General features: G+C 46.9%; 1 protein-coding gene across 1 annotated transcript; it reads left to right on the forward strand.

The window, feature by feature from the left end:
- Positions 1-407: 407 nt before the first annotated feature.
- LOC133355984 (2,4-dienoyl-CoA reductase [(3E)-enoyl-CoA-producing], mitochondrial-like) lies at positions 408-15,225 on the forward strand. The gene is given in 11 exon segments (XM_061573454.1): positions 408-548; positions 4,748-4,950; positions 5,908-5,965; positions 6,656-6,742; positions 7,795-7,908; positions 7,910-7,943; positions 8,911-9,010; positions 10,110-10,182; positions 11,191-11,337; positions 13,766-13,828; positions 14,782-15,225. Coding segments are annotated over 11 exon segments (1,017 nt in total). The 5' UTR covers positions 408-470; the 3' UTR covers positions 14,842-15,225.
- The last annotated feature ends 826 nt before the right edge of the window (positions 15,226-16,051 follow it).

The raw sequence follows: 16,051 nt of genomic DNA on the forward strand, positions 1-16,051 counted from the left end.
ACAAGGTCGTAGAGTCGGGAGTTCCAGAGTCCCACCACTGGCTCTCACAGCGTCCCAGGGTCCTCCGATGGCTGGTCTTGGGTCTTGGGTCTTGAGTTACGACTGGCCCTGATCGTCCAGGGAGCTCTGCTTTTATGCCCAGTCCCCAAAGAGGGGTGGGGCCGTGTGCGCCCCCAGATATCTCACAGAGCACACACAGCCCCCCCCCCCCCTTTGGCGGCGCCAAAGGGATTAAGCGCCTGGGAACTCAACGCCTGACGCCAAGAGGCTTAAGCGTCTGGCCCACCCAGGGTCCCAGAGCCCCCAGCAGCCCCTCCCTTCTTATGTCACTACATCAGCAACAACAGCGGCAACATCATCAGTAGCAGCAGCAACAACAACATCAGCAGCAGCAACAACAACAACATCAGCAGCAGCAACAACAACAACATCAGCGGCAGCAAGGAGTCCGCTCGTCGCCCTCGCCCGCCATGGCTTCTTCCCCCCTCCTGCTGCTGCTGCGGGCCTCGCTCGCCAGGCGAGGCGCGCCTCTGTTGTCAAGGCAACAGGTACAAGGCCCAACCCGACGTCTCCCGCCGTCGCTCGCAACTCTGAGCCTCCGGCAGCAACTCTCGACACTCGACACTTTGAACAAACGGCGACGTGTCCCACCACCACCATCACCACTCCCAAGCGTTCAGGCGGTACGGTGAGTGGTCGAGTCGTGGCCGCGGGCTTCGTGTCTCCGCCGTCGTGACCTCTTACCCACTTTACCCTCCCCCCACGTGTTTGTGCCACGGCGGCGGTGGTGGCATAAATGGAAGCGTCAATTTTGTGCAAATGTGTGGCGTGGGTTTTATACAATTTTATTCTAGGGCCGCGGTGTTGCAGGCGAAAATTTTTATATTGATTTAAAGCTTTCGTGACTGCAGGGATTCATATTCTTGGTTCTTTCGGTAAAGTCACGTAGAAGGGAAATAATAAAATAATAGTGTTTTATTTTATTATTTTATCATTTCCCTTCTACATGACTTTACCGAAAGAACCAAGATTAGGTGAAACGTTGTTGCTGTTTGTTTGACCCGAAGCGAGGGCCCCCCCGGTAAGAGGGCTGACCCACTGCTCACAAACTCTATAGAGCAGTGTTTGTTAACCTTCACTGCCTGCAGCCTTGCACCCCTTGGGTTGTCAATCGGTAAAGCATGTATCATGTTAATGCGTACATGGGGTTTGATGAAACAAAGTAGTTGTACTTACGTTCCTCATTTGTGTTTTAGATTATTTACCTTCTAAAAAAAAATCTGCCCAAGGGCATCTCGCACTCCCAAAGGGGTGCGTGCTACCCCAGGTAAACAACCACAGTCCTAGAGGATCAGCAAGGGTGGACCGATCCCTGCCACGGGAATGCGGAATATCCACCCCTGAATGAGGGCTGCCAGTGGAGATGAACACCTTCCCAAGTTTGAGCCGAGACATTGCGATTTCATTTGCCCCAATGTTTTTGTTTGAGAAATTGTAAAGTGAACGTTCATTTTTTTCGATTTAAAGCTTTCGTGACTGCAGGGATTCATCTTGGTTTTTTCGGTAAAGTCACGTAGAAGGGAAGTAATAAAATAATAAAAATAAAACATAATAAAATAATTGTCACGACGTTTCGGCTACAACGCAAGCAGTCGTCTTCAGGTGAAGAATGAGACACTGCCAAGCTAGGAGCTTATATATAAGCTGAGTTGGAGGTGGAAGAAGAGCGCCTTAACAAAAGAATGTGCATATCAAGAGGAATTTAGCATATTCATGGGCAATGCGTAGGAGGTGGGCGGGGGGGGTTTCAAAGTCATATTATGCCCATGCATTATGCAGGATCAGCAGCACCAAAGGGAGGGGGCAGGGGGTAGCATTAACAAAGGGAGGGAATGTTAATAGTATGTAGAAGCAATGAAACATGTGAATGGGAGAACGGTGGCAGGAGACCCGCAGCGGAGCAAATAATGCATTCCCTGTGGAGAACACAAGATACACAGTTAATGCCAGTGAGTGGACTGCGGTCTGAAAGTCACCGTTAACGTGAACAACAATCAGTTAAGATCCGAAATGGTTTATTACGTCCTTCCAATGATTGCTAAGCCAGAATCCATCTTCTCGGTTGAAATTGTCTCTGTGTTTGTATATGTGGATTGCCTCATGAACGAATCTCTCATGGTAGCCAGATGGCTTGCAGAGAACCTCTGTCTTGGAGAAGTCAATGTCATGTGAGCCCACTGAATTGTAACAGTGATCTGCCACGGCTGAGGTGTTTGTCCTACCGTGTTTCAGGTCTGCTTTATGTTCACGGATGCGGTCCGAGACATGTCGTTTGGTTTCTCCAATGTAACTGCTACCACAGAGGCAACTTAGTTTGTAGACGCCAGGGTACTGTATGTCTGGAACCACGTCTTTTACAGACACATGACATTGACTTCTCCAAGACAGAGGTTCTCTGAAAGCCATCTGGCTACCATGAGAGATTCGTTCATGAGGCGATCCACATATACAAACACAGAGACAATTTCAACCGAGAAGATAGATTCTGGCTCAGCAATCATTGGAAGGACGTAAAAAACCATTTCGGATCTTAACTGATTGTTGTTCACGTTTACAGTGACTTTCAGACCGCAGTCCACTCACTGGCATTAACTGTGTATCTTGTGTTCTCCACAGGGAATGCATTATTTGCTCCGCTGCGGGTCTCCTGCCACCGTTCTCCCATTCACATGTTTCATTGCTTCTACATACTATTAACATTCCCTCCCTTTGTTAATGCTACCCCCTGCCCCCTCCCTGATGAACGTTCATTGTTGTGTCCCCAACAACATCCGTTCGTTGCAATGAGAACAAATTCACTTTATGGCGGGACCCTGGGGTTCCGAATAAACGGAAGTCTAAATCGTAATTAATTTATTTTTAGCGACTCCGTCCCTCCGCGCACATAAACGCCTCGACCCGCCTGGCGCGGATCATTCTGTTGTCATGTCGTGTCCAAGCGCAGCAGCGAGGATGAATGCGCAGAAGAGCTGAACAAGCGAATGCACTCCATGCTCGGGTACGGGCAGGATAATAAGTCTTGTTCAAAGCTGCTCAAACTGCCTACATGAGTTGAAAGGGTAAAAACCTATTACTATATTTTGCCATTGGTAAAGGAGGTCTCATAGTGTAAATGCTTACCCCGACCTCTCAATACTGACAGTGCACTGTCTTTGATTTATACGCCCTTTGGCGTCATCTGGTTCAACACCAATGGAAACTAGGCTCGAAGAAAAGCTGTCTCGGGTGTGGACCAATCAACTTCAAGGACAGTGCATATCATGATCATCATCAGAGTTGTTTCTTTTTGTTTGCATTTTGACTGCTTTTGTTGTGGTTATTGCAAACATGATGCCTTGTATAAAGGTGTCAGTTTTTGTACCGATTGAAAGGGTAAAAACCTATTACTACTGCCTACATGACTTGAGTCCTTTATTTGTCACCACGGTATGCATAATACGGTAAAACTGCTCTCTTATCTTCATTATTATTTGTAACCTACCAATGTCTGCAGCCAGGATCAATCGATGACGATCCTATTACCTGCAGAACAGATGAGATGCGTTGCACCGTTAATTCCACCTGTTTGATAATACTTCTCTTGTCCGTATACATCTGTGCAGATTTATTTTGCGGTTAAGCCATAGTCCCCACATACCGCTGGTATCAATGTGGATAAGAGGAGCGGTGACCCACTACTCTGTAGAGTAACATTAGTATAAACGCTTGTTACAATATGAACAGCGCATTGAAAACGCGTACTATTGTATGTATTGTTTACAAAGTGTGTTCACGAATCCACACTTGAGAAACACGATGATTGACAGAGGGGTGTATAAAAAATTTCGATAGTGTATTTAAATAGAGGTACTGCAGGTAAGTAGTTTCAGTTTTAAAGGCATAGTTTAACAATCCAACACTTCTCACCATCCTTCAAACCCATTGGTGAAAAAGAGCAAAGTTTTTGTGTACATTATAATATAATGTTTATACGAGAGCCGGGGGCTTATGGGACCCCGGGTTCCTGCCATAATGTTCAAATGGTGAGTTGATACATTGACATTTCACCGACTTTGAAACGGAGGCTTGTTCACGCTGACCTTGATACCTAACAACCTGTTATAGGAAGAAAAAAAACAGTTACCACGATTGCAGGTATAAATGATGCCCTTCAAGTGGGTTTTGTCTTATAATGTTTGGACTTTTGAGAGGAAACAGGGTACAAGGGGCAGCTGCTCCCCCCACCCTCCTCCAAAACAAATCTTTGAGAGTCATTTGCAATTTGCTGAGCCAAGTGGAACCAGAAGCATCTTTTATTTTATTTTAAACCTACGTGACTTTACCGAAATAACCAAAGAGTGGATTCCTGCAGTCACGAAAGCTTCAAATCAAGACAGAACCGTACCATAAAACAACTCTGGCCTCACAAGGCATCTGACTCTGGGCCTAGCAGGGCCAAGAGCAGGGTCAATCATGTTTGCCAAACCAGTACACTTACGTGTGACATCAGGGGCGGCATGTGTTCCGAAATATATAACGAGTAATCTGATGCCTCCATGAGCCACGCATGGCAAAGCCGGCTCGGCACAGCCCCGGCTCGTCTCGCTTGTACAGCGAAAAAGGACATATGAGCGACCGCGCGCGGGCCGTTGCTGCCATCACGCGGCTTGTTGGCAAAGCCTCAGCGATCCCCCCATTGTGTCCTTAGGGCTTGGGCGAGCAGCGGAGACGCGCGAGCGATGACAAGTCGAGGCCTCACGCCTCTCACTTCCCGGCACAGGCAGCGCCCATGCTGCCCCCTGGAACCTTCGCCGGCAAAGTAGCGTTTGTGACGGGTGGTGGCACGGGGCTGGGCCGGGGCATGGTGTCCATGCTGTCTGCCCTTGGAGCTCAGTGCGTCATCGCCAGCAGGTGGCCGCCTTCACCACCGTCCGTCTGTCCTTGAATACGCATCTGACTAACGCTGCCCTTTCTTGCGGAAATTTGAGTCGTAGTCTTGAGTGAAAGTGGCTCACTGCTCACATGAGCATTGAGCAACAATCATCTTCTTCGTAGCTCTTGAACCGGTGGTGGAATGTCTGCATGGCTAGAGCCATCCTCTCCGTCGGGTGACTGTTGACTTCCCATTCGATCGTTCTTATTTTATCTACTCTAAATGGATGGTGAGCCAAGTCAGAATCAGAATATTTATTTCGACTAGAAGAATCCAATGAGCTATCAAGCTCTCTTCCACAGATATCCAGTCGGGGCGAGTCAGAAAGTAACAACAACAAACAATACAAAAACAGATGGCAGTGCAAAGTATAGGAAAGCTAAGCAAGTCACAAAGTTTATAAGTACAATTTAAAGCTTTCGTGACTGCAGGGATTCATCTTCTTGGTTCTTTCGGTAAAGTCACGTAGAAGGGAAATAATAAAGTAATAAAAATAACACATTATCAAATAATACAATTCTCACGACGTTTCGCCCACAACGCAAGCAGCCGTCCTCGGGTGAAGAACAGGTCTTTCCGACAGACAGTCTTTCCGACAGACCTGTTCTTCACCTGAGGACGGCTGCTTGCGTTATGGCCGAAACGTCGTGAGAATTGTATTATTTTATTGTGTTTTATTATTTTATTATCTCCCTTCTACGTGACTTTACCGAAAGAACCAATAAGATGTATAAGTACAATTGCATAAGTACATACATTCCTGCCGATGTTTCAACACCAAATGCAATCTTGCAAACCTTGACTAGGATTTGAACTCACGTCTCTTCCATTTTTTACTTAAACACTCTTGACTGCAGCGTCGCTCGGATGTGATGGATAACCTACTTGCTGTACTATACGGCCCCCTAGAGTGCTGCTTTGTTTATTGTACCCAGGAAACTGGACGTTCTGCAGCAGACAGCAGCAGAGATCACGGCCGAGACGGGAAACAAGGTGCTCGACAAATGAGTCCTCTATACACCACAGGATGCCTCTTTGCTTTACAATGACATGTGATGGGTGATCAGCCATCCTTGAGAATGAGATGTGTGTGTCTACCGGACTTGTGATATTAGTGCTATTGTAATATATTACAATAATGTACATTCTGTAATGACAGTTTTATTTTAAAATGCATTTAGAGTAGACATTTCCACATAATAAGCCACTTTGTTAAGCTATAATTTGTGGCCAGGTTGCTTCTGAAAAAACATCTTTATAGCTCAGTGAGACTTAGTAAAATAAAAAGTTTATTTTATTATCACCACTTTGCTGAATGTCTCCAACTATGCGTTTTTTGGTCTGTTATTATTGCGTTTGTGGTGGTTACAATTCAAGATTGTGGTGCTCATCGTTGTGCGCTGGTGGTCGCGCTATCTGTGCTTGTGGGGGTGCTGGTGCTGATCGTACTCGTGATTATGGTAATGTGGTGGTGCTGCAAGTGGTAGTGCTAGTCGTGCTGGTTCTGGTGATGGCGCTGGTACTCGGTGTGGTTCTAACAGTGGTAGTGATGGTTCTAAAGATGCTACCGGCGCTTGTGCTGTATATCAGTGTTACTTCATGGTCATGGTATTCGTGGGAGTGATAGTACTCCTGCTAATTAGTACCGGTGGTGATGTTGGTGTGCGCCCTGTGCCTGACTAGGTGCACGCCGTGCAGTGCGACGTGCGGGACCCAGCGTCAGTGAAGGCGGCCGTGGATTCCGCCGTGGAGGTTGCGGGGCTGCCCCAGGTCGGAGGTCGCTCCTTCACTTTGCGCTCACTGCACACCGCTCATCTGTGTTTGGGTGCCACGGTGGTGAGATGTTAACTACCTCGCCTGGTATACAGGAGGTTGTTGATTCGATCCCGACCCTGACGCTTGCTCTATATTTGGAGTTTGAGGTGTTTCTCTCTCCTTGGTCATGTGGATTTTTCTCCGGTTCCTCCGGTTTTTCCCTCCACATTTAGAATCAACGTCACACGTTCAGAGTATTTGGCTGCTCTACATATCCACGTGACAATGAGCCACTTCGTTGAGCCATCATTTGTGGCCAGGTCGCTTCTGAAAAGAGCTATATGGTTCAGTGGGCCTTACCTGTAAAATACAAAATCGTTTAGTTTAGTTTTTGACTTGTAATCCAGAGGTCGCTGATTTGATCTACCGGCGTGGCAATTGAAACAACGGGAAAGTTTCTTAATTCCCTCCACCGTTGTCCACGCGGGTATATAAATGGCTACACTACATTTAGGTTGCGTACATATAAATATTTACGTGACAGGCCGTGGCGGGTTTAATGACACATTTATATCATGAGACCTCCTTTACCAGTACCAAAATAGAAGAATAGGTATTCCCCCTTTTTTCTGGCAACAAAACTGAAACCTTTTTAAGAGGAATCATGTCTGCATTAACCATAATACTTGTGGTCACAATGCAAAAAAAAAACACTGACAATATATGCATTGTCCTTGAAGCTGATTACTGCAGACATGATTCCTTGTAAAAAGGTTTCAGTTTTGTTACCAGAAAAAAAGGGGAAAAACCTATTCTGACATATTTATATTTACACAATCTAGCCCAAAAAAACCTTTATTATCGGGGCTCTAGAGCTTGAGAGCTCCCTCAAGAGGCCTCTCTATAGCTCCCTCTAGAGGAGGCCCTTCCGCTGCAGTGGCATAAGCGAGCAATTGCAGGGCTGCGCCTTTACCCCTCTTGCCTTCACATGAATTACTTGTACGTACGTACGTTGAATTTCTTTCGCACCATGCGTAGCCAGCTGTGCTAATGGGAGGCGCTTGCAGGTGATCATCAACAACGCGGCGGGAAACTTTGTGTCCCCGAGCGAGCGTCTCTCCCCCAACGCGTGGCGCGCCATCACAGACATCGTGCTCAACGGCTCGGCCTTCGTCACGCTGGCACCTGGGCAAGCGGCTCATCCAGGCCGGCAAAGGTGACCGCTGCTTTTGTGCCATCGTGGCCGCCGACGACGACAAATGATCATGATGGTCACGACGATGAAGTTGACGTTGAACGTGCGGTGTGCTTTGCTACAATAGGCCATTGTGTGCTGGTATCTTCTACCAAACCAAACATTTTAGAAAATTAACCCCAAGTACAGGTATCTCTCGATTTACGAACGTTTGGTTTACGACATTTCGTGTAAACACAATTGACAAATTAAGGACACTTTTCGATGAACGAAATCTAATTTTCGCGTGAATGAAATCTCACTACGGCCACGTGCCGTGAGATCGTCACAGAAGAGCCACCTGGGAGGCTGCGGCATCGATCGGCCACAGAGTCTCACGGTGTCCCCACGGTGCAACAGCAACACACCTCCACAGCACCTTTACAGTCAGATCTTTTTCCATGAAAGCTAAATTTTTCCTTTTAAATTATTATTCAGTCGTTTTAATCTTCATGTTTTTTATTATTATTATTATTGTATTGTGGAAAATGATATAGGTGTATATATTTAGGTTAGCAGTTGAGTTGTATTAAATGAATCGGAAAAGCCGTTCAGATTTACAATATTTTATTGTACTCGTGTTTTTTAAAGAACGCCTTCCTTTCGTAAATCGAGGGATACCTGCATTAGAGATTAGAGTGCTCAAATTTAATTCAGAAGACCGTAAGTTAAAATCGTGGTCAGGGGTCAATTGGGCCATCCATTTCCCCAGGGTGGCTACACTGTGTACCACTGTGTGGAAAGTTTGCAATGGTTGCTCAAAGGGGAGTGGCCCCTGTCACAGCAATGTGGAATGTTCACTTTAGGCCCAGAGATGCGTCCGTGTTCAGCTCTCTTCCACAGCACTTACCTGGCTGAGCCAGGAATAATTTTAGTTTTTTTTTGCATGGAAAAAGTTCATGAGACAGATGTCAGCTGAAATAAAAATAATTCTCGCTCATGTGAACAGGTGCTGCGTTCCTGGCAATCACCACCATTTATGCCGAGAGTGGCTCGGGGTTTGTTGTGCCAAGTGCAGCGGCTAAGGCTGGAGTGGAGGCCATGTACAAGTGAGTGTGGGAATGTTGACCTGGTGAGAGGTGTTCTCACATTCTTGTAAGAGGTCATTATCTGGTGTGATACGTATATTGAACTTCTTTTGCACCATACATAACCAACCGTGCTAATCGGAGGTGCGGGGAAAGGACAACAAACAAACCACAAAGCAGTTCTGAAGAAATTAATTTTCAATATAGATTTAAAAGTGTTAAGCTCCAGTAGCTTCCTAACATTGGAAGAGCGTTCCAGACGGCCGCAGCAGCGCATCTGAAAGCGCGTGATGCCGTGACCGTTTTTATTCAATGGATAGCCAAAAGCTGCTGCAAGGATGACCGAAGTTTGCGTGATGGTTTATGCTCATTGATGAGATCAGCAAGGTATCGTGGTTCATTCGTGGCAAGCACTTTGTGCGTGTAATGAGTGCGACCTTATAATGTATTCGTTCGGCAACTGGAAGCCAATGCAGCTTAGCGAGCACTGGACAGACATGATTGGATCTTACAGTCAGAGGTGGGACAAAGTCATTGTTATGCAAGTCCAAGTCGAGTCTGAAGTCATCAAATTCATGACTCGAGTCTGACTCGAGTCCAAGTCACATGACTCGAGTCCACACCTCAGAGGTGGGACAAAGTCATTGTTATGCAAGTCCAAGTCGAGTCTGAAGTCATCAAATTCATGACTCGAGTCTGACTCGAGTCCAAGTCACATGACTCGAGTCCACACCTCTGCTTACAGTACCCGTGATAGGTCATATCCCTGTGAAATATATCACAATCTGGTAAGAAGATACATTGCAATTTTTAAGGTGATGTCCTTGTGGCAGAAGTTTTGTCTAAAACCTAATCATATTTTGTATTGTACCTATCACAAATCATATCTGAAATCTATTCATTAAGATGATTTGGATTTAAAAAAGTGTCTAAATGCAATTGTTTTTTATAACATCGTACAACATGGATGCGACGTTAGGTTGAGGGGTAATGATGGGGAAAGAAGGGACAGGAATGCTATCGTGAGGCTGTAAATACGGTGTGAGTTGGTATATTTCAGAGCGGGTCACGAGGAATTGTAATTTGCGAATGGGTTGTAATGCCGTCCCTTTTTTTCCAGGTCTCTAGCTGCAGAATGGGGTAGGTATGGCATGCGGTTCAATGTCATTCAGCCCGGACCAATCAGAACCAAGGTGAGGTGTGTGGGTTTCTGGGGATGAGTCCGGTGGCTCAGAGAGAACATAGGCAACACGGTATAATGAGTGATGTGCGACTTAACACAGCTATGCATGCCAATCCTGCATCTCCCAACTCAACCGAGCAATTGGGTGAAACTTATTGCTTTTGATGGTTGTGAGCCACTGGTGGTAAATCCACGTTCCCATGGCGAGGGCCAGTTTTTCCGTAGGATGACCACTTTTTTCCCTCGACATGAATTGCCCCCGCCCTTACCCCCCGGATTTAGAGTCAAGCACTTTTCAACTGCAGTGCCACTTTGTCAAGCATCAGAGCATACGTGTATGGTGCTGACAATAATAAAAAGATTGTAATGCTAGTGATGCAGATTATAAATCGTAAGCCGATAACGATATTGATGATGATGGTTTTGGTGCTCATGACATCAGTGATGCTGGTAATAAAACCGACGATGCCCATGAAGTACGAAAATATAGCAGTGTTGGCATTGATGGTATTGACTTACTGCTGATGATGACAGCTACAAATATAACACCCCAACTGACATTGATGACCAAAGGTTGGCTTTGGAGCTGCTGACGACCCCGATGATATTAATGACGATGGTTTTTATGAAGCTGCTGCTACAGCTGCTGCTGGTGGTGATGTGTATGTTTGTGTATGTCGTATGTTGCTTGTGTGTGTACATGTGTGTGGGGAGTGGTGGCGCTACGAACCCGGCAACCTAAGTTCGATTCCCGCTCGTGTCCAAAACCCCCAGACGATTGTATCAACTGGTCCTTGGCCTTCCCGAGGTCGACTCGGCCTCAAATGAGTACCTGGTGCGGTGTGTGAACATCACCACTGGGGAGACAAAGGCGGTCGGGCATGGTGTTGGCCACCCACCCCCCTCGTGTGCCGTCACGGCCTTCATAGGTGCTACTCGCTAACAGCACTTGCTCCAACAGTCTGTAAAGGCTACACGGGGGATCTTTGTCTTTGGTGGTGGTGATGCCGCCGTGTAGGGCGCGTTCAGCCGGCTCGACCCCTCGGGCATGTTCGAGGAGGTCATGCTGGATCGGATCCCCGTGGGCCGCCTCGGCACCATGCCGGAGATCGCCAACCTCGCCACCTTCCTGTGCAGCGACTACGCCAGCTGGGCCAGCGGCGCCGTGAGTGCCACTACATCCACCACCACCATCACTATCACCAACAACTGGAGCTGTGCACTTTTAAAGATTTAAAACTCATTTGTTTAGAAATGCTTTTTGTGTTGAGTTTGCTGTCCTTTCCCCGCACCTCCAACTGCCCAGTAGCGTTTCTTCATGATCCTTGTCCACAGAGGCTGATCTTGACACCGTTGGTACCAGTCATTGGCAAATCCACTCAGCTCCACATCCTCTTGTACCACATCACTCCATCTCTTCTCTAGCCCGTGCCTGCGCCCATTTAGCCCCCTTTATCCGACCGAACAAAAGCTGTTTAGGCATGCGGTGACTGGGCATGCGGGCTACATGACCCAGCCAACGCAGCCTTGCCTGCTGGAGCTCACCGATGGGACTTTGTCTAGGTCTTTCAAGGATCTCTCTGTGATCAGGGCTAGGCTGGCCCTGAACAAGATCCGTTTAGCATTAGGAGAAGTGTCAGCAGCAGATGTGAGTGTAAAGGCGATCGGTATGACCTTAGTGTCGCGGCATCTCTTCAGAAATGTGCGCGACTCGATCAGATGAGCCTTCTTGTCTCAAAGTTTGTTGAAAGATCTAATAGTTGTGTGGGAACCCTCCCCGTAGAGGCGGTTAAAAACACAAGATCCAGGTACGATTCAACACCATACATAAAATTCGTGATTCGATCCCATCTGTGAAGGATGTGATCCCTGACATGCAATACCCCGGTGTCTACAAACTAAGCTATGTATGCGGCAGCAGTTACATTGGGGAAACTAAGCGACATGTCTCGGACCGGGTTCGTGAACATAAGGCACATCTGAAACACGGTAGGACCAATACCTCAGCCGTGGCTGATCATTATTTATAACACTGTGGGCACACACGAAATTTATTTTGCCAAGACGAAGGTACTCTGCAAACCCACTGGCTATCAGCAAAGATTCGTTTATGAAGCCATCCAAATATATAAACAGACACAATTTCAACCGAGATAATGGGTACAAACTGAGCAATCATTGGAAGGACGTTATTAACCAGTTTAGGTCATAACTGGCTGTGTTGTTCCCTTCCTACCTGCTTATGTTAGCAGTTATTTTCTACTCTTTGAGTTACATTCACTAACACAGCCACAGTTAACTGTGTTAGTAAATGGCGGCTTGCCATCCTTTTCCACCTCCATGTGGCGATGGCTCTTTCCGAGCTCTCTCCAAGCTTACATTTACAAGTAAACTTCTTACATTGACATGCTAATCTCTCACAATACAATGGCCACCCCCACAGCTTCATTTGTCAAGATTTCTACGATCTTACATTTACATGCAAATTTCATCTCTAGCCCCGCCCACTGACCCTTGGGCTACACCCATCTCAAACCTTAGCAGCGCTCCCGCCATATATTTTTTCCTGCCTCAGCAGCTCTCCTGCTATATTTTTCACCCGACGACGATTGCTTGTGTTGCGATCGAAACGTCGTGATATTATTATTTTTATATCTACGTGGCTTTACCGAAAGACCCAAATATTACCAGATCATTGGCATACATAACATGGTTGACCAATAGGGAGCCATTCCTTGACCGCACCTGGGCATCGATAAACCTCCCATTGTATCTGTACCAGATGAAAATTGCTCTGGTACAGCCATCGAAGGCTTCATGAACTACGTGATCGAAATAGATATTAAATAATATAGGAGCCAGAGGACATCCCTGTTGCACCCCAAGGTGAGCAGGGAATAGCTCCAACTCCCGGCCACGTAGTATTACCCGGGCCCGCTCACCATCATGAAGGTCCTTAATGAAGAACAACCCAGAGCCCAGGCCTACTGATGATATCATAGGCCTTGACCAGGTCAATAAAGCAGAGATGTAGGTCTTGTTGGAATTCCCTACACCTCTGTTGTAGCAAACGGACAGAAAATATGGCATCTGTGCAGGACCGCCCTTTTCTGAAACCAGATTGGGGCTCCGCAAGCCTATCCTCAGCGTGTCTGGCAAAAGTGATGTTGAATAATCCTACCACTACCACCACCAACAATAGCCGCCATTCGCCACTAAGTGGCGGTGACATCACCACAGGACTTGTGTAAGGCTTGGTGCACTTTGAGGCCACGTGAAGTGTCTAAGGTTTGCTGACAACAGGTCACGGGACAGACCCATGTGTAATGGGTTAACTGCCTGAGATGACCGACAGATGCACCACCCGCACCACTACCACTAACGCCACTACAATGTGGGCCACCACGCACGTGGCAGTGGAGCAGAGAGGGGCCAGAGTTGCGGCCAACCGACCACTGTTCCATCTCGAACTCCTGTGGCGAACGATTGCCTCTGCGGCGGTTCACACGTGCACATTTACGTCACTAATTCCAGCAAGAGAAAGTTGGACTTGCTACCGTGCGCCACCTTCAAATGCCACTTTTCTCTTGCAGGTGGTGAGGCTGGATGGAGGAGAGTACGTGTCGATGGCTGGGGAGTTTAACGGTCTCAAACAGGTACGGCTGGATTAGATCGAGTAGGTCGCGTCGCACCAGCCCTGTAGCCGTTACGTTTGGGTCTCTACTGACCAGTGACTATTTGCTTAATCAGAATCTGTATTTATCCTGGAGAAATCCGATGAGCTATGAAGCTCTTTTTCACATGTCCAGTAGGGGTGGGTCAGAAAGTTACAACAAACAAAACAAAAACACGATTTTTGAAGAATAGGATAGGTAAACAAATCACTTAAATACATAAAATATATTAAGTATATAAGTTAAAAGGCCATGAGTAAATCAATTCCCAAGGTTGGAAAAGGCAACAAAACAACAGCAAGAACAGTCCCAGACCACACAAAGACAACACAATCCCTCAATAAAACTGAAAATTAACTATCGATACACGGGTAACGAAAGTTACAAATCATATTCGCAAATGCGGTTGTATCCAGCACTAATGTTCTGCTTCAGGATATGTTTTAAAGGAAGGTTTACGATGTTAAGGAAGGAACAAGGTTGTTCCAAAACGTTCAGAATATCAGAGTGTTTATATTGAAGGAATCCGATAAGCTATAAAGCTCTTTTTCACAGATGTACAGTAGGTGCGGGTAAGAACATTACAACAACAGTCGCAATACAACACGCTGGTACTCAACAGCAAAGGTTTTGTTACCCATTCCAATTCTTGTTCTTGGGATAGTTAAAAGGCAATTAGATGTCCGTCTTAGGTTTCTTGAGTTTGACAATGGGGTTAATGAATTAGCCAAGTGGAGCGACACCCTTAGTGAAGATCTCGCTTTAACAGACACTCACGTGCTTTGGTATTAATGCAACGGTGACGCGATGCCCCCAGATTCACGCTGCCAGAAGCCAGTAATGCATGTTGAAATTCTTTTGCACCGTTCGTAGCCACCAACCGTGCTAATCCGAACACCGAAGATGGTGACTGACGATGTCGATGTTGTTTTCAGGTCTCAAAGGAGCAGTGGGACATGATGGAGACAATGATTCGTAAGACAAAGGGCTCGTAAACCCAACACGTCCAGCGCGGAAATCAAAAGTCACAGCAAAGTCGTGAAACAAATTAACCAGGCACTGCCTCTGCAAACGGAGTAAGCGCTTATCGATAACTAGTTAAGTTGCACTTGCTGCAAAACTGTGGAATTTCCACCGCCTAGCATGGCTCATTTGAGCATGGTGACACTTCAGCCTTTGACTTTTTTCCATAAAACTCTTAAGTGCCTTAAAATGTTTCTGTTTATAAGAAAAATGTGAATTTCAAAATTGTATGCAATATATGGATATAAGCCAACAGTAGGCTCTCATTAATCAGCCTGAACACAATCATGCCTGTGAAATTACGCCAAGGAAATGTGGGTCCAGGTTGTCCGGTATTAAAGGAGAAACCCACAATGCCTTGTTGGTGAACTTCCTTTTCCATCGGACTTAAAATGCGCTGCTGTCGTTATATAACAATCGCAATAAAACTGACCAAGTTGTCCGTTGTGCCGTTTGGGAATATATGGATATGGACCTTAATCTTGCCCATCCTTATTTGATAGTGTGACTTGACTTGCAATATAATTTCAATTAATGGGGAGTCCTATTTTCTGGCATATCATGTTATATGCATGTCTGCCCACTGTGGCTTGCACAACAATGCCTGCGTTCAATTCCCGCACATGGAAGTTATTCTTGTGTTTTAGTTCCAGCGATGTAGTACATGTGTAATGCGGGCGTGGACGACCTTCCGGAGGTGACGTCATGGGGGGAGGAGTTACGTCACGTGGGGGAGAGGGTTGAGGTCTATAAGGGGGGAAACCGGAAGCAGTAGGGGAGTGATCGGAGACTGGGAAAGTGTGAGGCCACAGAGGGCGGAGTGGGGAAGAGAGAGAGTGGCGAGATCGCCACACACACACACCCCGAGGATCGGCACCGTCGGCCAACGGCGACCGACCCCGGGGCTGGAGGAGCAGCGAGGAGACTGCAGAGGGAGCAGCGGGTCTGCGAGGGTGGAGTTGGGCAGCGGGGGTCTGCACTACGAGACAGCAGCGGGTCTGCAAGGAGGGAAGTGGGCTACGTGAGCGACAGCAGCCTGGGGCTGCAGAGCGAAGAGTATATAGGGGAGTGCTGTGAAGTGGGCTACGTGAGCGATAGCAGCCTGGGGCTGCAGAGCAAAGAGTAAGGGGGAGTGCCGTGAGGGAAAAGAGACCGAACCCAAATAAAGGACACAGGACAGAG

The sequence above is a fragment of the Lethenteron reissneri genome, chromosome 52 (genome assembly GCF_015708825.2).
Source record: "Lethenteron reissneri isolate LAM-NWPU_2019-01 chromosome 52, ASM1570882v1, whole genome shotgun sequence".
NCBI classification, from domain to species: domain Eukaryota; kingdom Metazoa; phylum Chordata; class Hyperoartia; order Petromyzontiformes; family Petromyzontidae; genus Lethenteron; species Lethenteron reissneri.